Raw genomic sequence first — 24,975 nt, 5'->3', positions numbered from 1 at the left:
CTGGGTCAATAGGTAATTTTGTTAGATATTGCCAAATTTCCCTCCAAACAGTTTGTGCCTATTTGCATTCTCACCGCCAATGAATGAGAGAGCCTGCTTCAACAGTCTCGCCAACAGAATGTGTTATCCCACTTCTTCTTGCCAGTCATATAGGTAAGAAATGGTTTCTCAGTGCAGTATCAATTTTCATTTCTATTATTATAAGGGAGGGTGAAATCTTTTCCAATGTATATTTTCACATGTGTGAATTGTCTATTCACGTCTTTTTCCCATTTTTCTATCAAGATTTTGATCTTACTCCTTCAGTTATTAAGTTATTTTCATGTTAGGCTCTCCACTCTTCATCTGTGACATACACTTTTCCCCACTTTGTCATTTTGTCCGTTGATTTTGCTTGTGGTGTTTTGTATCATGAAAATGTGGTGTTTTGGTATTTTTTTAAATTGAGTCAGCGTTATCAATCTAATATTTTATTGCCTCTGGACAGTTGCAGGCCTTCCCTATACTCAGGTTATACAGGAATTCACTCTGTTTTCTTCTTGTATGGAAAATTTTATTTTCAAAAACATCCAGATAGTTCCATATGCTTTCATTTCTATCTCTGATCAATTTGGAGTTTATTTTTGTGATTGGTGTGAGGTAAAAATATAATTATTATCTTTTTCAAATACAGATGCAATCATACTAGCACCCTTTATTTAAAAGTCCTCGTCCTTTATGTAAAAACTAGTCCTTTACTCGTGCACTGGCAGGGTCCCTCAGCCTGGCCTGCACCCTCTTGCAATCCAAGACCCCTCAGGGGATGTTGGAGATCCGGTTTCAGCCGATCCCCACAGGCTAAGCCAAGGGACCCCACCAGTGCACGAATCCATGCACTGGGCCTCTAGTATGCATATAAGATCTTTATTTAATCTCTTCCCATCCTTCCCCTACCCCCCTTCCCTCTGAGACTCATCGGTCTGTTCCATGTTTTCATGCCTATGGTTTCTGCTCCTGTGTTGAGTGTCTGCCCCATGGTGGTCAGTGCACATCATAGCTACCAGTCCGAGAGTCAGACAGTCAGGCAGTCAGATGGTTGCTTAGGCTTTTATATATATAGATTATTTCCTAGTCATTTGAGATGCAGCCTTTATGTACATATGCAAAACTCCCATATGTACTTGGATCTATTTCTGGACTTTCTATTCCATTCTCAGGTTCAGCTGTCTATTTATGGGCCAGTTCTGAACTGTGTTAATTATATAGACTTGGTAGATGTGTTAATATCAAATAGGATTACTGCTCTGTCATTGCTTTTCTTTTCTAGTTTTATTAATAACCATCCTTGAATGTTTATTTTTTTCCATATAAACTATCTTACCAGGTTTTCTAGCTCCATAAAATTTTATTATCTCTACTGAAATTACATTAAATTTATAAATATAAAGAGAGTTAGCACTTTTTAAATACTGAGTTGATTTATCCCAGAACAAGGGATGTCTTTTCATTTGTTCAAAAGTAGACTATTGTCTTTCAATAGTGTTTAAATTTTTTCTTCATAAAAATTTTACACATTTATTTCTAAGCTTATCTTTAAGTGTTCTATCTCCTTTGTTGTGAGGTTTTATCTATGATTATATCCTCTGACTGGTTATTGTTTGTGCGTGTGGAGCTACATGTTAATTTATATTCTAGCATGCTTATTCTTTTATTGTTTGAGATAGTTTTATCATTGATTCTCCAAAAATACAATTATATTATCTATAAATGGGACGTGGTTTTACTTCTTATGTGATTTCTTTTGTTTAAATGCATTGGCTAATACCTCCAAGGTAAAATATACACACATACATAGATGTACATATATAATATACACATATAATTCATGTTGTATATTTTGAAGCATGTTAATAAAGTATTCGGTATTTCCTATTTTTTTCATGGTTCTTCATTAATGAAAAAAGTGGGTGCTGAATTGTGTCAAAAAATTTTTCAGCATCTGTTGAGATAATCATAGATTCTTCTCCCTGGATTGATCAATATTGTGTATTATACTAATAGGCTTCCTCATATTGAGCAGACTCACATCCCTAGAATGCATCTCCCATGGTCATACTGTATTGTTTTCTGAGTGTGTACACTAATCTTCAATCTATAAAGGACAAGGCTCTATGGCAGTGTCCTGCAAGGAATGAGATCCCCTAGGACACTTGAATTATAGATTTCTATTGAATCAGAACCTCTGGGGAGGGTCCCAGGATTCTGCTTTTACTGGACCCCCCAGAGGTGGTCTTTCCACACACTGAGAAGCACTGGTCTACTTTATTGCTCAATGTGGATATTTTATGGGAACTTACTGCAGAAATGTTTATTTTAGCATACGATTTGCTCCATGATTCTTTTAAAAAGCTGCTTTATGTCTTATAATTTTAGATTCTAGAGCATGAGCCAACTGCAGGAAAGTAGATGATACAGAGAAACCAAAAGATGAGATACTAGCTGCCACCTGTTTACCCATTCATCTCCTCACCCTTTTATTCAACTTTGTTAGTACTATGCAAGGATTAGGGATACAAAGCTGTGTCATACCTCTGCAACATTAGGCAAAATGGAGGACTAAATAGATGTTTGTAAAAGAATATATTTGGCGTTATATTGGGAAGATTTTCCAGGAATTTTATGGGCCTGAAGGGCTTCAGAGAGGAAATGCTCCTCTCTCTGGCTCAAGTAGGAGGCCGTGCTTTGTACAGAACATCTTTCCAATAGGACAGTAACCAACGGCGAAAAAATTATTGGCAAAAATCTCCTTCACATGAAACTGCTTGGAAATGTATCTCCCACACACGATGTACTGGAACACCAGCACATCAACTCCTGGCAAACACAGCTGCACGATCACCCATTGGGGGGGGGGGGGGGCGGGCGGTTATCTGCAAGTGGAGGAATCTGTATACAACCTGTGAAAGAACTTCTTCCAGGATACCCATATGTAATAGAAACACTGAATAGCATCAGCAGTAAAATAGAAAACATTAGTAATATGTGGAAACTTCAGGAAATGGAATATGAGCTCCATTGGTTCTATTAAAGTGCTTTAGATTCTTATAAAAGAAAAAAAAGATTTACATTCTCTTTCTATTAGAATTTGTGATGGCTTGGTTCCGCTTTATTTATTATAGCATCAGACTTTGCTCATCTAAGACAACTGCTCTGTGGGAGAGGGTTCATACAATCTTGTGGCTGCCACTCAGGTCAGAACAGTGGTTATGGGTTAGCTTGGTATGGAATGCATTTCATATCACATGAATGGCCCTCACATGATGAGAGGGCAATGTATTAAAGTACAAACCTGGCTCTGCTTGCTCTGAAGGAAAGTCTCCCAATGTAGCCAGGATTCCTTTCATGTCCTAATTGTAATAATTTAGAAGGAGGAGTGTTATTTAATTGCCAACATTTTTATTTACCCAAAGTCTGTAAAATTTAACTTCTTCTTTGTGCTGAATATGTTACAAACTATGCATACAACAGGTAGTTTGGGCACTCATCTTGCATCTGATTTAAACAGTAGCAGGTGTCTACCAAGATAGATGCAAATGTCACACCAGAGTCTTGGGTTATCCACTCTGGCTCAGTTTTAATGATCAACACTAAGTAGTTATTCACCAAATCATTAAAATAAAATGTTCATACTTAAATATATTTTTGGATTGCCTCAGCAAAGGGAAGATACAGAAAGCACTTCAGTATGATTTTTAATCTAAAAGCACCAAGTCAACAGTGTAAAATTCTCCAGATAGCAAAAATAGATCCTGAGCGAGTTCTGAAATTACACGCACACATTCACACACACCATCTATTCTTAACAGTCTATTTAAGTAGTATATTTGCTTTGATAAAATGTAATGTGCCTTTATTGAGCTTGGCTATATTAATTGTAGTAATTTCTTTTTAAACCTACAGTTGGCAATCAGTGGATAAATTATATATCATTCTGTGGTCTTAGAACACATGCAGAGCTTGAAGGAAACCTAGTCACTGAGCTCATCTACGTCCACAGCAAGTTGCTCATTGCTGATGACAACACTGTTATTATTGGTAAGTAGACGGTCTCTACTTGTTTCTTTTTTTATAATTTTCTTATCAGCTAAAGTTTTACATATGCCTCCTTTTTCCCCAGTTGACTGCCCCCCCCCAGCCATTCCCACGTCAGGCAGCCCCCACTGCCCCACTGTCTGTGTCCATTGGTTATGCTAATATGCATGCATACAAGTCCTTAATTGTGTTTCCTGCTAGTTGACTTATATCATGCAAAAACCTCTCTTTCTATTCCTCCCAAGCTTCCTTTGCAGTCGAGAGACAGGAACATACTATCTAAAACATTTCTGGAGCAGTCTTTTTTGCATACAACCTTTCTAATCCCTGTTTTTATCCATGAAGAAACACAGGCGCAGAGCAATTAACTGGCCATTGTGCAAATTACAGTATCCAAGGGCAGCAGTTTGGCCCAGCAGTGCAATAATTGGCCTGCTCTCTTTCATTCTTTACTGTCCCCTTATTTTTATTGAATCCAAGTACCTACATTTTGGGAATGGACGGGGGAGAAATGGGGAGGAAATGAGTACCTGACGGTAATTTGTATATGTTTGCACCACACCCACCTAACCGTTTTCACAGCTCTGAAGTTGAGCAAGAGTCAGAATCAGAAGGATATGAAAATATTGTTGCCTCTGCGTGTTCTGTTTTTCCCCTAGAGTCTGTTGTGGGTGTCATTAACCAGGGTGCAGAGGGGACCAGCTTTGCTGGTGTAAGGTGGTTAGGGGAAATTGGGAAGTAATGATATGATGCACCCCAGTCTTTTCTTGTCAAGGATACACAACAGAATTCTCCAGAGGCCCTCTTCCCACCAGCAGATTCGGGGACAGTTACTGGTTGTATATTCTACCCAGATTAGATCAACCTGCCCAGAGGGATGGGTGTTCAACTTTGTTGTTTCATACACATGGAAAGCTTTATTTTCCCATTCTTGAATTGTTTTGCTTCAAATATGTTACACATACACGGAAAGGGCAGGATGAGAACAGTATTAATAATCACCCAGGTAAGTGAGTTGGCCAGGGTGGGAGGTGTTACTTAGAGATACAGTGTGTCCCACTGTTGGGGATTCTGCTCATCTGTTTTAAATGGAGTGTAGTTTTTCAGCTATTGTCAGATACTTCCCTATTCTTTAAGAAACTAAATGTTTTGGAGTGTTTTGAAATGTTTTGGCAATAAATATGTTTATCCTCCACTGTAAAAAGCAGGGGGGAATCTCTTATCTAGTAGTAATGAGACTGTCTTACCTGGAACATGATTTGAAAAGAAAGAAAAATATTTCCGAAGTTAAAAAATGTATAGACCACAGTGTGGTCTCACATGTGCGTGCACACAGTACACACACACACACACACACACACACACACACACACACACACTTTTTATACGTATACAGGACATTTAGGAAAAATGTTTTGTGTCGCTGATCCCTTGCTCTATAGGGACCAGAGCACTGTAGGGATTTATTTCCTCCCCCGTTTCCCCCATAACAGGGTTTCTCTTATTTCCCACAGCTACTCTGGCCTTGCTCTTCAGAAGCCATTTCAGAATATATTTATATTAAATTCGGCAGTGGCAGTAGGAAGGGGAAATACTGATGTTTGCTGAAATGGAAAAACAAACAAAGTGAAATAAAGTTCACTGGATGTCTTTAGAAAGACTTCAGGACTCTGGGAGTAAAAAGTGACAGCTGTAAATATTTTACCTGCAAAGGTCATGTGGGCTTGCAGCCTGCTTTGTTTTACATAAAGGATCCATGCAGAGCAGTTTTCAGTAGCAGAGCCATCAGTTCACTAGGTTGGTTGAGTTTTTTTAATTGACTTACTTTCTAGAAAGGTCTCTGAACCCCCCAAAAGGCTACAGTTTATTCAGGCCAACAGTAACAGATCCATATTGCCCATAATTCCTGTCCACTCTGTAGAAACAGAAGATGTGGCCTTAGGAGTGTGAAGGGGTCTTATGTTAGTCTTCAGGGACTGGGTTTCTGACTCTCCTTCCTCAAGGGCACCACAGATTCCCCTGGAAAATTCCAAAGGTGCTTCTGTTCCTTTTATCTCAGTGGAGACTCTAAGACTAAGCAACATTGTTGTTGTTGCTGCTCTCACACACATCGGCCTGTTTAAGTTCATAACACAGAGAACAACATGGGAAGTTCTCGGAGAGGCGTTTGAGAAGTTATGTGAAGAATATTGAACAGGATTAAGCAAGTATCTAAAAGCTTAAAAAGAAGTTAAAGTGATCCATGATTAAATTTTCTAACATGGGAAACGTATGCCAGAATTATTGGATAATAGACCTAAGAAAAACGAGTGATTGTTCACCCTCGCTTTTTCCTCATGAGGAAATACTTGCTTTCTCCCATTGAAGGTCTCTTGTGTGTATACCGGTAGCTTTCATTACCTGTTGGCCTGGGTGACCTGCTGGTTATGAAGCCTGTGTCCAAATCCAGTTTTCTAATCCATCTCAATATTGTCACTGAACCAAGTTAACATTTATTTGCTTTCCTAAACACAAGGCTGTTCTTACGTATAATTTAACTCTATCCGGCTGATGAAGTGAAATGATGTTTTAGTGTTCACTGATCCACTGCAGAGCAGAGAAGGGAGACGTAAAGCAGGAATCGGATGTTGCCGCTGCCCTGCAGCCCTCCTGGGCTGGAGGGGTGGCGGGTATTCTTTCCACCTGACACCAGAGCATCCACGTGGGTAGTGCAGAACCCGAACAGGAAGGTCAGGGTGGGTAGGTGAGTGGCTGGAGTTGAAGGGCTGCCCCAGTAAAGGGAGATTACACTGGATCCAGTCTGGTGGGTCTCAACCCTGGCTGCATTAGAATTGCCTGGGGAGCTTTAAGAAAACATATCATTTAGGGGGATGTTTATTCAAGTCTGCAAGTTACTTTAAACTAGATTCACCAACCTCTTCTCCCCACCCCTCCAAAAAAAAAAAAGAAAAGGGGATAGATGAAGGGATGGGATGGCATGCAAAATACTAATGGCTGGTTTCTAGTTGCAGAAATTGTGATTATTTGGTCTGGTGTGGAGCCCAGACATCAAGGTGTTTTTGTTTTTGGCACCAGTATTTTTAAACGCTGCCTAGGCGATGCTCATGTACATCCAAGCTAAGAGCTTCTGAACACAGGGAACACAAGTGGTGGAAGGACAGAAGAGCTGATGTGGGTTCAATGGAAGAATCAGTTGTCCTTTAATAAGCTAAAATAGGGTACCGTTGGTGAATTCCTTGTCTTTTGTGGCAGTAACACATGGCCACATACTTAGTGGCTTCAAACAGCACACACTTATTGTTCTATAGGTTAGGAGCCCAACATGGGTCTCACTGGGCTGCCATCAGGGTGTCGGCAGGGCCGTCTTCCTTCCTGGAGGCTGTGAGGGAAGTCGTTTTCTTTTCCAGCTTCCAGAGGTGGCCCACATTTGTGACCCCCTTTCTCCATCTCTGAAGGCAGCTATGTTCCATCTCTCTGAAAGTTCCCAAAACTTTCAACCCATTCTGCTGTAATCTCCCTCTGAACCCCCTTTGCTTTAAGGACCCCAGTGATTAAATTAGGCTCACCCAGCTAATGCAAGGTAGTCTCCCTATTTTAGGGTCAGTTGATTAGCAACCTTAGTTCCATATGCAGCCTAATTCCCCTTTGCCATAAAACACAACAAATCCACAGGCTTTTACATTAAACAAATCCCTCAGGGCCATTATTCTGCCTACCACCGAAGGATTCACAATTTCTGAAACAAAATTGAAAAAGGCACAAAGGAAAAGATGGATAAATCCAGCTACATTAAAATTCAGAAACTGTATTCATTAAAAGACCCCATAAAGAGAATAAAAAGATAAACCACAAACAGAAAATAGATATTTGCAGCACACTTAATAATCCAAACCAATAAAGACTCATATAAGTCAGTCAGAAAAGACAATATCCAAGGTAAAATGGGCAAAGGAACTGTAGTAGAAAAGCACCAAAGAGGACATATATGACACCCATAAATATACAAAAGATGTCCATCATCATTAATGTAATAGACAAAGAACGGGTTTTAAAAATACCAATTAGCCAAAATTAGAAAGCCATGCAATCCAAGTATTGGCAGGGCTGTGGAGCACCAGGTCGCCAGTCCTGAGGACAGAGCCCAGGCAAACACTCATGTGTGTGCACCAGGAGACATACACACACTGTGTTAGAGCATAACTGTGCTTCACAGCAAAACTCAGACACAGCCCGAACGCTCATCAACATAGAATGAATCAGTCCTGGTGTGTTCATTCAAGGAAAATCATGATTACAATTATGCACGGATAAATCCCAAAGACATACTATTGAACAAAAGATGCAAATCTCAAAAGATTACGTAGGATTCCCTTTATATAAACTAAAAGCATGCAGAACTTCATGAGCAGCAAATTCTCTAGAAAGTTGCCCTCTCAGAAAGGGAAGGGCATGCATGGGAGACACCTGAGGGCTTCTGGGATGTGGTAAGGTTCTGTTTTTCAGCCTGGGTGTTAAATTCAGTGATGATTTAGTACTCCAAAGATATTTTTTTCATATACTCCTTTGAATTGTGTTGTATTTTACATGTTTTAAAAAGTTCCCTAATATTATGAGACTTAGAAATACCATTTTTTTAAAAAATTAAGTGATTTTAAATATCAAGCCAATATCCTAATGAAAATAAGAGATTGTAGTTACTGCAAAAAAGTACTACGTGACTACAACTCGTATTTGTTGTAAACAATGCAAACTCTAAGGGCATTATGGAATAAAAGGTCAGAATTCCCCTTTTTGTCCTCCCTTTCTTAGCCAGAAGGCACTCCCCCTACCTAACAGTTCAACCCCGTAACTTTCTAGAGCCTCGCCCTCTCTTCTTTCCCATGTTATAAAGTAGAATGACGTTATATCTGCTGTTCTGAATTTGCTTTTCAGAATGTGGAACCGTTTAACAAGAATAGAGGTAGCATTTACATCAACAAACATCTCTTTTTTCAGTATCTCATTCATTACATTCATCTAAAATATTCTCAGCCCCTTTTCACATTTCTATTAAATAGGAGCCAACACTTACTCAGTGTGGTTGAGAGTCAGTGCCCTGGGTAACTCCAAATCAGCCCTGGAAATAGAAAAACCACTCCTCTCGCTAAGAATTCCAGCTCAGAGTGCCAGGAATGTGTTTCTCTCTTTGGGAATAGGGCCCACCTTGGTGGGAGGGAGACTGGGGGACTGGCGTGAAAGTGTGTGTGTGTGTGTGTGTGTGTGTGTGTGTGTCTGTGTGTAGGAGGCTTCTCATCCCCAGTGTTCCTGCCAGTGGAGAGCAGTGATGACCACCCAATCCAGCAGCCTGCAGCCCGAGAGTGGCCTCTGCTGGAGGCCAGGGGTAGTGAAATCCCAAAGCAGCACTGTGGGAACTTAGTTCCTCTTCACGCTACAGTTCACACACCAGGGTGAGGGGTGATTAACCCAGAGAGGAGACATTATAAAGCATTAAAAAGAATTTTGTAATGATGCCAATAATAATTAACACTTGTAGGGCCATTTATAGATTAACAAGTGCTTTCACATGACCTTACTTAATTCTTACAATGACATTATGATCTCAATGTATAAAAGGCAAAGCTGAGAAAGATTAAATGACTTGGCCCACACTATGGCTGTGCCAACTGTCCAATCCAAAGATATAGCTGTACATTTTCTAGTGTAATCAAAAAGTGTATGTATAAAGGACTACTGGTTGCTAACAAAACAAAGTGTTTCAAAGGTTGTCTTGTCACCTTACAGCATTCTGGTAGTGCTCCCAAATGTCTAGTGAGGTGCTCCATCCTTTCTCTGTCACCCAGGGTCACTGTGGGGCTCCATTCACATCCATAGTTATCATAGATTTGCATATTAACTACATGACAACTTTGTGCAAATGGTAGTGATGTCTCTTCAAGATGGGCCCGATTTTTCTCATGTACCACATCCCTCCCAGTGGGCTCAGGCCAGGCTGCTGTCACCTTATACCCTGAGTGTCCCCATCACAGGGGTGAGCCTGTGCCCCAGTGCCCCACTCCCCCAGAGGCAGTGGAGTATGTGATTAGGGCAAGAGGAGCGAGAAGAAGAAAGAACCAGTCAGGCCCTTCTGTAGTTTCTAGGACACCTCAAGGATTCAAAGAATGAATCTGCAGTGATTAACACAGAAAACGTGATGGGGTTTCTGAACGCAAGGCTGAGGAATGCAGCAAGCACGGGTTGAACTATTAAAATAATTGCCCTTCACATGGGAGTCAACATTCTTAGCTCATTTGGATTTAAAAATAGGCTGGAAGAAAGTTGATACAGAAGCTGTTGGCATGCCACACAAGCGAGGCCAGAGAATGGAAAGCCCAGAGCCACTGACAATAATCAGTATTGAGAGTGGACTCTTGCTTGTGAAGGTACCCTTGGGTTTTGACGCTCATGATTCTATGAACATAAGTTAAAGTCTACAGAGGCTGAGTAAGTCTCAAAACCAACTGAGTTGAACTGATAAGCATATCTTGTATTCTTTGTATGCTTAATGATTATACCGGTTAGAATCCTTTGAGACACAAAATAGAAAATCCAGCTAGAAGCATGTGAAACAATAAGGAAAACGTATTGTTACATAACAGAAGGTGAGAACGTTCAAGTGCTGGCTAATTCAGTGACTTAGAGACCCAGGGTCTTGCTTCTTTCTGCCCTGCCATCTCCAGCTTGTCTGTCTCCTCATGGTTACAAAACGGCTGCAGCAGCCTACGAATCACATCCTCATCCGCCTGCTCAGTGAAAATAGGTAAAGGCTGGAAGCAGCAGCATTCTGTTCTTGTCCCAGTTTATGAAAAGGGGAAAAAAAATCTTTGTAGAAGCCCCTAGCAGACTTTTCCTCATGTCACACAGCCTAGAACACTGGTTCTCAACCTTCTTAATGCCGCAACCCTTTAATACAGTTCCTCATGTTGTGGTGACCCCCAATTTCATTGTTACAAATTGAACATAATTAAAGCATAGTGATTAATCACAAAAACAATATGTAATTATATATGTGTTTTCCGATGGTCTTAGGCGACCCCTGTGAAAGGGTCGTTCCACCCCAAAGGGGTCGCGACCCACAGGTTGAGAACCGCTGGCCTAGAATCATCTCAAGGGCCCAATCTAAGTCCAACACTGGCCAAAATAATGAAATTATAACAGCTGGCTTAGACTGATCCAGATGCACCCCTGGATTAGGGAAGGGCCCGCATCCCTAAAGCACAGCAGCTCTTGCTAACCTGAACACAATTAGGGTTTTGTTAGCAAGGTAGAATCGAGTGGGAGGGCAGCTGACAGTGTCTGCCTCGAAGAGAAGATTGTTAGGTGTCACTGTTTGTCCTACAGGCTCTGCCAACATCAATGACCGAAGCATGCTGGGAAAGCGAGACAGTGAAATGGCAGTCATTGTAGAGGACACCGAGACGGTCCCTTCAGTGATGGATGGAGAAGAGTACCAGGCAGGCCGGTTTGCCCACGGACTTCGGCTACAGTGCTTTAGGTGAGCCTCCAAGCCAGGTTCTGTCTTGAGCACTTGTGCTGCAGTAGAACTGGAGCCCGGCCCAGCCTCAGCCGCCTCTGCAGGTTCTTCTTCCTCTAATCGTGTCTCCCAGATACAGGACGTGAACTACCAGGACTCTGTGAAATGACAGTATTTGTGGCTCAGACATTTTCTGTTTTAATGGTTTGTATTATGGGTATGTGTCATGGAGAAACTAGCATTTTAAATCTATTAATGGGTTTAGGACTAGGCCAGGTCAGACTATCCAGTATCTACTTAAGTTTTTTATAGCACGTTTATTTCTAGAAATGGAAATGGTTCCGGTAATATAAGGATATAATAAAAATTATTTCAGTGAATGCCAGAGACTACTGGTATTATTTTACATGTGGAAACTTTGGTTCTCATTGAAGATGGCTCCAGACATGGGAGATTGCTGACCTTCTGCGAGAAGGTGTGAGTTTTAAACAAATCTGTAATCAATCAGAGGGAACACAGGGTTAGGAAGCAAGGGCTATGTGGCCCAAAATGAATACTTCATTTATTATTATTTTTAATATATATTTTTATTGATTTCAGACAGGAGAGGGAGAAAGAGAGATAGAAACATCAATGGTAAGAGAGAATCATTGATCAGCTGCCTCCTGCACACCCCACACTGGGGATCAAGCCAGCAACCCTGGGCATGTGCCCTGACTGGGAATCAAACCCTGATCTTCTGGTTCATAGGTCAACTCTCAATCACTGAGCTACACTGACTGGGCAGAGTCCTTCATTTAATTACTGAGAACTTTCTAGAGTTAGGCTCAAACTGGCCCCATCCCAGGCCTAGTCGTCTAGGCTCAGGGGTCAGTGATCCTTCTGGAACCTGACTCAGAGATGGCTTCTTATCTCCCCTCAGTCATCCCTTGCTCACTGAGACACACTGAGCTCCCACTGTCTGTGGACAACCCGACCACTCTCTCACCTCTAGGCTTTTCAGTAAGTTCACAACCGTGATTCTAGAACTGAATTTGCCAGGATTGGATTTCACAGTGAGAGGAGCAGGTGTCCCTGTATAAGGGCAGTGCTTTCAGCTATTTGGGGAACGGCACGGCACAGACACACGCAACAGCACTGTCTCAACCTACTGGTGTTAGTGGTCGCATTTGGAAACCGATGGGCCCAAAATGAACCCCTCCCTTCCTGCAAATTTGGGTGGCCATTTCCCTCCTTCCTAACTCTGCTTTTGAAAACTATTAAAAGCTTCGGTTTCAGAGATGGTTCACTCTGTTCTCACTGCCCCAGGAGCTCAGCAAACTCATCCCTCAAAATTGGACTGTCAATACCTTCTCGCAATTTTTATTGCCTTTGTTACTAATTGTTTTGCCAGTAAGATTTTTTTTTTTTAGAGAACTAAAGTATTTTTTTATTAAATCTTTATTGTTCAGATTATTACATATGTTCCTCTTTTTTTACCCCCATAACTCCCCTCCTCCCAGTTCCCACCCCACCCTCTGCCCTCACTCCCCACCCACTGTCCTCAGCCATAGGTGTACGATTTTTGTCCAGTCTCTTCCTGCATCTCCCACACCCCTTTCCCCCCAAGAATAGTCAGTCCATTCCCTTTCTATGTCCCTGATTCTATTATGATCACCAGTTCATTATGTTCATCAGATTATTTATTCACTTGATTTTTAGATTCACTTGTTAATAGATGTGTATTTGTTGTTCATAATTTGTATCTTCACCTTTTTCTTCTTCTTCCTCTTCTTAAAGGATACCTTTCAGCATTTCATATAATACTGGTTTGGTGGCGATGAACTCCTTTAGCTTTTCCTTATCTGTGAAGCTCTTTATCTGCCCTTCAGTTCTGAATGATAGCTTTGCTGGATAAAGTAATCTTGGTTGTAGGTTCTTGGCATTCATCACTTTGAATATTTCTTGCCACTCCCTTCTGGCCTGCATTGTTTCTCTTGAGAAATCAGCTGACAGTCGTATGGGTACTCCCTTGTAGGTAACTGAGTTTCTTTCTCTTGCTGCTTTTAAGATTCTCTCTTTGTCTTTTGCTCTTGGCATTTTAATTATGATGTGTCTTGGTGTGGTCCTCTTTGGGTTCCTTTTGTTTGGGGTTCTCTGCGCTTCCTGGACCTGTAAGTCTATTTCTTTCACCAGGTGGGGGAAGTTTTCTGTCATTATTTCTTCAAATAGGTTTTCAATATCTTGCTCTCTCTCATCTTCTGGCACCCCTATAATTCTGATGTTGGTACGCTTGAAGCTGTCCCAGAGGCTCCTTACACTATCTTCGTATTTTCGGATTCTTTTTTCATTTTGCTTTTCTGGTTGGATGTTTTTTGCTTCTTCGCATTTCAAATCTTTGCCTTGATTCTTGCGCTCCTCTGGTCTGCTGTTGGGAGTCTGTATAATATTCGTTATTTCAGTCCGTGTATGCTTAATGTCTAGTTGGTTCTTTATCATAACATCGAGGGTCTCATTAGATTTCTTGAGGATCTCACTACATTTATCGGTGGCTTCTAGACAGTTCTTAAGAGGCCTTAAAAGTGTGGTTCTGAACTCAATATCCTCCATTGACAGTTTTGTCCTGTTTCTTTGTCTCCGCATTTTTTATGCTTTCTTGGTGCACCCCCTAGTGGTCTTTGTGTGCAGTCTTGTTGTAGTTAAGCCTTGATTGTTGTCGGCAATACGGGGGGTGATTTGACCTCCAGGCTAACTGGCTATGAGAGTCAGCTGTGTCTGCAGTGGGAGAGCTTCTGTGCTGGATCTCTAGGGCGGTGCTAATCTAGCGTTTGCCTGAGGCTATCTGGGAAATGGCTCTGCGCAGGGCTTCGGTGGGGCGGGTCCCTGGGGATCTACAGGGCGGGCCAGAGCAGGCAGTTATGGCTGCTCTCAGTTCCGTCCCTAGGGGCTCTGCCTCACAGAGTCCCAGCAACCGCTGCAAACCTAGGAGAGAAAGCTGCCTTCGAGTTCCGACTGAAGCCAGACAGTCCCGCTTCTCCCGTTTGAGTCTGGGTCCCTAGAGACTCGCCCGGATCTGGAGCTCAGAGTCTGAAACTCCCTCCCAATTGAAAACAACAACCGCGCCCTCCGCCGCCAGCCCGCTCCGCGCGCACTCCACACCTGAGTATTTTACTTCAGCACTGCGCCTCCTCTGAGTCTGGGTATGATATTCTCTTTCCTCCTAGTTGTAGAATTTCTACTCAGCCAGACTTCCTGTGGTTCTGGATGATGTCCGTTCCGTCGTTTAGTTGTTTTTTGAAGTGGTTGTTCGAGGCAGCAATCTCCGGCGTTAACCTATGCCGCCATCTTGGTTTCTCTCTCTCATTAGATTTCTTGAGGATCTCAATAACTTTATCGGCGGCTTCTAGACAGTTCTTGAGAGACCTTAAAATTGTGGTTTTGAGCTCTATATCCTCTATTTCTGTCATTTCTGTCCTGTTTCTTTGTCTCCGCATTTTTTATGCTTTCTTGGTGCACCCCCTAGTGGTCTTTGTGCGCAGTCTTGTTGTAGTTAAGCCTTGATTGTTGTGGGTAATACCGGGGGTGGTTTGACCTCCAGGTCAGCTGGCTGTGAGAATCACCTGTGTCTCGCCAGTAAGATTTTTTTTCAAACCATTGATATTTCAGTTAGTTCCTAATGTGTTCTGTTTAGCAGGGGAAGAGTTTAAAATTAGTATCCTGCTAATCAACTCATTGATGCCTACTGCAGCATAGACAGGGAAAAAATATTTCTTGTGTCAACCAGAAATGTCATATCTTTTCAGTTCCATGAGCTGAAGTCTTTTCTTTAAAGTGGCGGGCTTCTTTATAACATTCTAAATGTATAATAATTATAGTAGTAGGTGGTGCTGATTGCAACATATTGTCATTGTACAAAATTTGGCAAACACAGAAAAGCAATTTAAAAAGTCAAATTTATTTGTAATCCCACCACCAGTGCTAACAATTTTAACATTTGACGTATATCATTCCACTTTTTTTCTATATATATATTTTGTTATACTTTATGTCCTTTTTTAAAGAAAACATGATTAAGATCTTGGTTAAGAAAACATGATTAAGATCTTGCAGTTCTACAAAATTATTTCTTATTTAAGTAATGTTACACACACTTTCATGTCATTAAGTATTCTATAGCATCTAATGGCTGCATTATACTAAGTATGCCATAATTCCTTTAAGTAGTACCTCCTCATTGTTAGGCAGATTTTCTGCTGATATTAAAAAAAAAATGGGTATGTTTCTAGGTAACGTCTAGTTTACTTTCTTAATTGTTTCCTTAACTAAATCCTAACTATGGGATTTCTGGTCAAAGGAAGTGTGCAGTGTTCTTTGCTTCCAACTTCCTATTGTCTCACTAGCAATATTTGGAGGGCTTATTCCCCCTATCTTCTCTGAGTTCTGTTAGTTTATTTAGTCTTCGTCAATTTGGTGGATTTCAGATGGAATTTTGTTATTTTAATTTGAATTTTTAAGGTTTTCAAAAATGTATTCACATGTAATTGTTCTTTTGTAGATTGTCTCACCTCGTTGTGATCTTTGCCCAGTTAAAATGTTTTAATTTAATTTTAATGATTTGTAAGTAATTATAAATTTCTATGCCACATTTGTTGCACATCTGATTTTCAATTGCCTCTTATTTAAAGGATTTATGGGAAATTTCAATTCTTCTTAATCAAAGCTATCAAGGTTCTCCCCAATGCCCCCCCCCCCCACTTTTCTTATAGGTTTAGAATAGCTTTACCAGCCCAAGATTAAATATTTACTTATATTTTACTAGTCCTTATTACTTTTCACATTTAACATCTGAAATTTACTTTGGTATAAGAAATGAGGTAGGAACTCTCACATTTCCCCCTAACCAACCAGCTGACCCAGAACTGCATGATGTGCTGTGGGTGCCTTTGGCCTCTCTAACCTGCTGATACACTGAGTGGCCACGTATCCTGGCATCGCTAGGCTCTCCATGATGTTCTACTGAAAGTCAGTTTACTTGCAATTTGATAGCCTTTTAATTATTGTAGCTGCGCATTGTAATACTACTTCTTGCCATACCACTTCCCCAAATTAATATTCTTTTCCAGAATAACCTTGGCTACTCTTAAATATTCATCCTTACACATGAACTTTTGAGTTATTTATTCAAGCTCTCTTATTAATTTTTATTGGGATTACAGTGGATTTATAGATTAACTAGAGGACTGATTGCACAAAATGTGTGCAAGAGTAGGCCTTCCGTCCCTCAGCTGCAGGCACTGGCTTCCCTCTGGCACCAGGGACGCGGGCTTCGCTCCGGCCCCAGCTTCATCCGGAATGATGTCCGGAATGACATCAGGTCTTATTAGCATATTACCCTTTTATTATTATAGATATAAAAAAAATTGGCATCTTTATAATATCAAGTCATCCTATTTAAGAATAAGATATAAACTTCAATTTATTCAACAATTTTTTTTTCTCTTAAATAAAGCTTAAGGGTTTTTATTATTGGGGGGCAGGGCGTGTTCTTAAGTAAGCATTAGAGTTTTTTGTATGCTGCTCTTATACATTTCATGTTAAATTTATTCCTAGGTGCTTTTATTTTTCCTGACTATTTTCAAACTGTCTTAAAGAGGCAGTTGTTCCTCAACAATCATTTTCATTTTGCCACCATGGCAAACACAGATAATATATTTAAAAGCACACAAATGCCTTGTGTCCATTTTAGCTCCTTTTATTAGGAAATATTCTCAAGGATAACTATTGTGGCCATTTTTTTCCTCTTTAAAAAAATGCAACGTCAATCCATTTTCCATCTGGAAAAAATAGAGAGACATATTTTAATGTGAAGTCAGTTCTAAGAAGAATCAATCATCAGGGCGCTGCAACTATATGTCCAACAGTTCATTAAGTCCTAGAAAATTATCCAAACTTCACAGACATAACCGTCACTTGGCGGAAACCATTATCTTCACAAGTAGAGTCAGAATCATTTAAAGCAACAGACGTGAGGAATGGGAAGAACAGAAACAATTTTCTGCAGTTTTTCTGTTGTCCCACTGATGTGTAAACAATTCAACTTTAAATAAATAATTGCCATTATACACATCGACATAAAAGCAAACTCATTTTCTCTGGAACCTTAGTCCTCAGAACCATACCCAGAGTACTTCATATTATTTTCACTGTGCATTTCAATATAAGTTTCTTATTATTAAAAAACTGACAGGGAAAATAATTTATTACTAGGTATTGTCTGTTATAGACTTATTTAAATACTTTTTCTACATACAAGCTCTTCACCGATAACATGGCAGACATGTTGCCTACTTCTTGTTCTAATTTAAAAGCAAAAAACCAGAAATATTCTTTTTGCTCAGTTTTCAGCTGGTTAGACCTGACCCAAATCAAAGGAATTATTATAACTGACTTATTGCTATAACTTGTATGGTCCCTCAAATTAGGTGCAGTCAAATTTAGCTTTGGGTCTTAATGAGCAGCAGCATCCGTGTGCAGACATCATCCCTGAAGACCTGGGTAAAAGTGATTCCTATATTGGCTGAAGGAGACATTATTTGAAGTGGAAATAGAATTTGAGGTTACAAAACTCCAAGATTACCAGTGAGCCCATGGTGCCAGATCCACTTACTTTAAAGAATATTAATATAGCAAAAAAAAAAAAAAATGCAGACTAAAACTAAAACGGGATGCTTTTTTATCACTGTAAGGCTGACTGAGCCTTTTCAGGAGTTGATAATGTTGGAGATAATTGGGACAGAACAACATAATGACCTCCACACTGTTAAATCCAATCAATGGTCACTTCCCATTTGAAATTGACACAGTTCTGCTTGACGCCATATGTCATATGGTTCTGGGACACGAGGTCCTCTGGCTTTTCTCCAGTCTCCACGGCCCCTCCTCCTCTCCCCCACTGCTGAGGTGCTCCAGGTCCCCTTCTCTGTCTATAATCACTCCTTTGGGTAAACCCAGTTAAACTCACATGGCTTTATGCATCTACATATATGGACCATTCTAAGATGTATATCTCCAACCAAGCCTTCCCTCCCAAACTCCAGATTCATTTTTTCAATTGCCTGCCTAATGTTGCCACTTGACTATTTAATAGACATTTCAATAGATTAAAAATGGAATTCCTAATCTTCCCCTACAAACTGGCTCTATCCACAGAATTCCGAGTCTCAGCTAATGGCAACTGCGTTCTCCTAGTTGCTCAAGCCAAAACCCTGCTAGTCATTCTTGGTGCCTCACTTTTTCTCACACCCTATACCTACATTATCAGTAAAACCCATTGGCTCTACCTTTCTCTCCACCACCCAAGCCGCCACCATCTCTCACCTAGGTTACTGCAGGAACTCCTGACTGATCTCCCCGTTCCAACCCTGCCCTGCAGTCTGTTCTCAATACAGCAGCCATATTTCAATATCAAGTCGGATCCTATACCTCCTCTGCCCCAGTGTCTGCTGTATGCCTCAGTTTCATTCAATGTGAATGCCAAAGTCCTTCTAAGGCCTATTTCCCCATTTCTATTTCCAACACAAGTCTTTCTGATATTCTTGGAACATACCAGGTATGTGAGCAAAGGACTTTGGACTCAGTTTGAATTTTAGCTCTGTTACTGGTATGTGTCTAAACTTTAGGTCCCCATCTACCTCACAGGATTAAGATGGAAGTCCTTTTCAACCCTAAGGCCTTATCTCAGTACAGGGTTTTTATCATTTTCAAATATGACCTCTAAAACTTATCTTGCTTTGCTTGAGAGCTTCTAATTTTGAGTAACCTGTTTATATATGATCATTCAGATAACATCTAGTGTGTGGTTTCCTTTATGCCAGGCACTCTGGGGATATGAGAGTAGCCAAGTCATGTTCTCTCAGAGAATGTATATGTTAGAAGTGGGAAATGGGCCTGGTAGACATAAAAAGTTGCATAGTGTGTATTGCAGGTGCTCTGATAAAAACAAAGCATATATGAATTATTGTGGGGAACAGAGGAAGAATGTTCAAACCTCCCAGGCTTGATGGGGAGAATAGGAGATTGGAAGGGGGAGGGGGGCATAAAAGGTTTTATGGAGGTGACTTTGTGCTGAATTCTAAAAGATGATAGATAGGGTTAGGTAAACAGGTAGGCAAAATTTAGAGCCTCCCTAATTACTCCCACTTCATACTCTTAAAGTATATCTGTATTTATCAAAATTTTAGTTAATTCCTTTGAGGATGATTATTTACTAATTGTTGATCTCACCCACTAAATTCAAATCTACCCAGAGAGGCTCCATGTCATTTGTATTTCCTTCTGTACCCTAGAGTTCAGCATAGTTATTGGACCAAACGAAGGAAAGAAGGAAGGGAGGAAGATAGGAAGGAAAAGAGGGAGGGACAGAGGGAGTGAGGGACAGACAGAGAGAGGGAGGGACAGAGGTCAAGTCATGGTTAAGAGCACAGGTTTGAGATGGTCCTGGTCAGAGGCCCAGGTCTACAGCTTACCAGCTGTGTGGCCTTAAAGAAATTATTTAACCTCTCTGTGCTTTAGTTCCCTTATCTATAAAATGAAGATAATAGTTGATTTTTCATAATGTTGTTGAGGGTTTACTGAGATAGCTCTTGGAAAGGGCTTAACACATCTTTTTTATTGTTAGAAGATATGATGCTGCTGCTTCAAGTTTCTTCAAGGTTACGTGTTTTATTTGCTGGCACTTGTTGTGAATGCTAATCCTATTTTCCATGGTTCTCACCCATTTAGACCAAATTACAAGGACTCTCTTAGATCAAAATTAAGGCCTCTCTATGTGTTTAACAGTTAAAACTTTCAAGCATCATAGTAACCTAGGGGTTTCTGTTTTGTTTTGAAACTTGGGTTTTTTATATATAAACACAACACAGACACATACAAAGTTTTAATGAAGTTACCACTAGAAACAATGCCTGCAGCAGACTGCTCTATCTTGGTTACTCAATTTGGAGGACACTTGTATTTCAGGGTTGTCCTTGGCTATCTTTCTGACTCAAGTGAGGACATTCAGGATCCAGTGAGTGACAAATTCTTCAAGGAGGTGTGGGTTTCAACGGCAGCTCGAAATGCTACAATTTATGACAAGGTAAGTCTTACATACTCTCCCCCGCCCCCTGCCTTTTTTTCTTCATTGAATTTCATTACAAAAGCACATCATTATTTCTGCATATTATTGGTATGGAGCATTCTTAATGAGTGTAAAAAAACAATTTACCTCCAAGTTGTAATAAAATACCTCTCTGTAGATATTAGAAAACAAAGAGTCAAAAAGCACCACAGATTATGGTTTAGAAGAGACTTTAGTGGCATTCTGATCTCTCCTCTGCTTCAGGAATCCATCATGAGCATTCTTAGGTGCTTACCCAGCCTTTGTACATGTCTGGTGACAAAGAAAAAAGAGGCAGATAGGATCGAAAAATGAGTCAGAACTGGGTTCAACCCAGCTCACCCAGTTGCTGGTAATATAACTTTGTGAATAGTGACTTGACATTCTGAGCCTTCCATTCTTCTATAAATTAGGAAGAATATTCACTAGGGTAGTTATGAGGATAAAATTAGCCTATTAAATGTATCTATCACATAGTACATGGCATCCATTCTTAAAATGAAGCTTATTAATAATAAGACACTTTCTTTGTTGGACAGCTCTAATTTTGGAAAGGTGTTTTAAAACCAGCCCCATTTGTTAGGGGGGCCAAATGCATTTCCTGGTAAGTTCTATCCATTGATTATGTACAAGAGTTTAGGGTTGTCTAACCGTGGAACAGGTTACCTCACGAAGTAGCTAGCTTTGCATCATAGCAAATATTCAAGCTGAGATCCATTGACCATCTATCAGGTTGGGTAAGAATGTGTTCTTCTTCATGACTTGCAGAACCCCCTCCCTCCAGCACGGAAATTTCATCATGTCTAATGAAACATGACCACTATCTACACAGCCTTATTTCATACTGAGATCCAAGGCCATGATCAAATAGGTCATGTGCATGCAGTCTTTTAAAATGTAGTTTTTAAAATACAGTGGACAGTCTCGTTTGGATCCTGGATTGGGATAATAACAGCTATAAAAAACATTTGGAGGATATTAGGATAAATCTGAATATGGACCACATCTTAAATAATATGCAATTGATTTTCTGAGGTGTGAGAATGGTATTGTAATTATATGGACCCATGTCCTTATTCTTAAGAAATGCATACTGAAGTGTTATGATATCTGAAACATATTCTCAATGAGCAAAATAAGTATATAGTAGATAATTCTAAGTAAAGGTACTGATAGGAACATTTTTCAAAATAAAAAGTCAGAGAAAATAAATTATACAATTTTTCTCTTAATCTGGAACCTCTACTGAAACTAAGGGTTGATTATTATCTAAAACATAACATCAGTGAAATTCCTTACTATAAGCTTGACATTATCCCGCGGTTAATAATTTGTGTAGATCAGATATGAGTCTACTTATGATTTTATTTTTTGGAAGCAGGCAAATTTGTCTGTTTCTTTGTAGTAAATAAGAAAAGCAACTTTTCAGTCAGCTCTATGCTGTAACATAAAACTAATAGTGTTTTATAAAGCCAAGAGTTGTCTCTTGAATTAGAATTTTCCAAAAATGGGATACGCTTTCTTTTAAACTTATCACTCAGTTTCCTCTTTGTGTTTTAATCAGGTGTTCCGGTGCCTTCCCAATGATGAAGTGCACACTTTAATTCAGCTGAGAGACTTTATAACCAAGCCCATATTGGCGAAGGAAGATCCCATTAGAGCTGAGGAGGAACTGAAAAAGATCCGTGGGTTCTTGGTGCAATTCCCCTTTAATTTCTTGTCTGGAGAATGCCTACTGCCTTCTGTTGGAACCAAAGAAGCCATGGTGCCCATGGAGGTTTGGACTTAAGAGTTATCAGCTCAGAGACTTCCACCCCAAAGAGCACACTGCGCACAGTGACTTTCTGAAGCCAAACAGCCAAGAACAGCCTGATGCACTCTTGTGTCCAACCCATGGACCCTTTGGGTTGGTTGGGAAGGGCTGATGTAAGGACACTGAACGTCATCAGGGCTTTACATTCCTCCTGCCTATCCTCGCGAGAAAGGGACTGCATTCTTATTGGTAGCATATACTCAACAACTTGAACACACACGCAAATTCCATGATGTACACCAAAGTGCATTTCCCTTACCAACAAGAATTTACCTGTAACTGTGATCTAGGTTGCCAAAAGTCGTCTGAACTTCCTTATTCTTCTCTGACTTTCATTTATGCAGCTAATGTCTGCTGGACCTGCCCTCATAGTCCATACAGTGCTGGTTGAGATCTTGTTTATTGTTAAAAGGTATCATGCTGCTGCTTCAAGGTTCTTCAAGGTTACGTGCAATGCCCTTGCCCATCTGGTCCTGAAGTGGTAGTGTTCCCCAAGCAAAGATGCGGTCATTATTCCTGTTCAGTGACTGACAGGATAGTAAAGACTCTACACAGCAGCCCATGTTAGGCAGTTCTGATAACATTGACACTCTATAATACATATCCTGACACCACAGAGCAACAGGAAGGAATTAAATTCAGTTATTGAGACAGAGATTTCACTTTGCCTCTAAAGGCACTGACAAGATGTGTCCTCCTGATGAGGCCTGCCTGATCAAATTTGAAAACATGTGTAGGATATTTGATTACACAGCAACCGATAAAACTCAAAGACAGAGCATGCAGCCTTCAGAAACCTCCAGGTGTCAGTGGGGATCTGATCCAGATAAGAAAATAAGATTCCTTAGAGTCCTGCAAAATTTCCTGTCATCCTGAGCTGCTGGATTGATTGAAATGTGAGGCTTTTCTATTTCAAAATCAAACCAGTGAATGCAATTTGTCTTTCAAGAGAATCAGAGGTTTTATAACTCGTACCAAGTTAATAAGTAGGAGCCCAGCCTTATTTGACACTCAGCCCTCCAGCAGTGTTATCTTCTTAAAGAAAAATTGATTGCAAAAGATGTGCTATTTCACTTGCATTATTAAATATACATTAACATTCCACCCAGGGCTTCCAAAGAGGTTAGGATATTCATTAATTCATACTGTTCTAGTCTGTGAATTGTTCTAGAAACCTTTTTTTTTTTTTCCTTTTTGGACATTAGAGTGCCTTTTGCTACACCATAGCTCTAATTTTACTAAGCAGAGCTATTTTTATAGCCAAAGAGCTAATGTTGGCTCCCAAAAGGCCTGTGTCCATAAAACATGGGGTAGGTGCAATGCTTTCATGTCTGTGGATTACCTGGACAGAATCTCATTTGGGTTCTTCAAAGAAGCCAGGACCCAACCCCTGTTTTCGTTGAGCTCATAGTCCAGTGGGAAAGGTTAATTAGGGGCACAAGGTCAGTGATCTTAGGAGAGGTTTTCACAGCTAGAAAACTTTTTACAAATGAAGTGGGACTGGGATTGTGTAATCAACAATGGAAATGAGTAGGCTTTATGAATAAATAACTTTTTTCTTAGATAGCTAATCGTAACAGAACTTCATTCTTTAGCAGTTGTAAATAAGACATTTGTTATTTATGAAGTTTAGATTGGCATTTCAAGTGTTGAGTGTATGTGGAATACCTAAGGATTCCTTATATTTCATTTTTAAACGTTTTTAAAAATTGTAGAACAGTCATCAAACTGGCTCTTGACTTTGTGCAAGAGTCTCCTTTAAAACCATGAAAAAAAGAGCCTAAGGACCCCTTTCCTTTAAAAAATTGCTTAATTCTACCTCCCCTCATTTTACAGAGTGGTTGACCTTAGAGATCGTGAACCTGGAACTCATGTAATGTCTATAGTTCATTATTGGCCTCTCCTCTCACTTTATCATAGATGTCAGTACAGATTTCAGAAAGGATCTTTCAAAGCAATTTTGAAACCCTGTGATATTATGTATTTAGGTGTTTTGTCTGTCTCCCCTACTAGAATGTAAGCCCCCTGTGGCAGGGACTTTCCTGTGTTTTGTTCAATGTACCCCAGAGCCTAGAACAGTGCCTGGTACATACAAGGTGCTCAATAAATGCTTGTTGAGTGAATAAATGAGGTGGAGGAGAGTACTAATGAATTGAAAAACTTACATTAACTCAGACAAGAAATCTTCCTGCTGGTTTCCGTGGCAAGTTTTTTTTTTTCTTTCCTACTGCATCTTCTCAAAGGCAAGATGCTCATCTGCAAAGATGAGAGGCTACAAGATTTACTCGGATGGGTTTTATGGAAAATTTGGTGCAATAATTGCCTGTTTTATAATAGCAGTTTACATAGTTCAGCATTCTGCAAAAATTGCATAGAATGTGGACATGAGATGTACTGTGTGGCCTAATTACCCTTCATCCTCTGACACCATTACTACCTAATCTG

At 40.1% G+C, this 24,975-nt stretch overlaps 1 protein-coding gene across 1 annotated transcript in view; it reads left to right on the top strand.

Annotated features, from left to right (window-relative positions):
• The window catches only part of PLD1 (phospholipase D1), a gene marked incomplete at its 5' end in the record, with an annotated part of 108,302 nt that extends 83,629 nt beyond the window's left edge, over positions 1–24,673 (top strand). Inside the window, 4 exons of the mRNA XM_081085918.1 lie at positions 3,940–4,074; positions 11,449–11,602; positions 20,579–20,696; positions 22,282–24,673. Of these exons, the coding sequence (XP_080942044.1) occupies positions 3,940–4,074; positions 11,449–11,602; positions 20,579–20,696; positions 22,282–22,506 (632 nt within the window). The 3' untranslated portion in view covers positions 22,507–24,673. The remainder of the gene's footprint in view (positions 1–3,939; positions 4,075–11,448; positions 11,603–20,578; positions 20,697–22,281) is intronic.
• Between the last annotated feature and the right edge of the window lie 302 nt (positions 24,674–24,975).

Source organism: Myotis nattereri, assembly GCF_964212035.1.
Source record: "Myotis nattereri genome assembly, chromosome: 3".
In the NCBI taxonomy this organism is placed as follows: Eukaryota; Metazoa; Chordata; class Mammalia; order Chiroptera; family Vespertilionidae; genus Myotis; species Myotis nattereri.
Note: the sequence above shows the minus strand (reverse complement) of the source record. Positions and strands in the feature narration are given on the sequence as shown.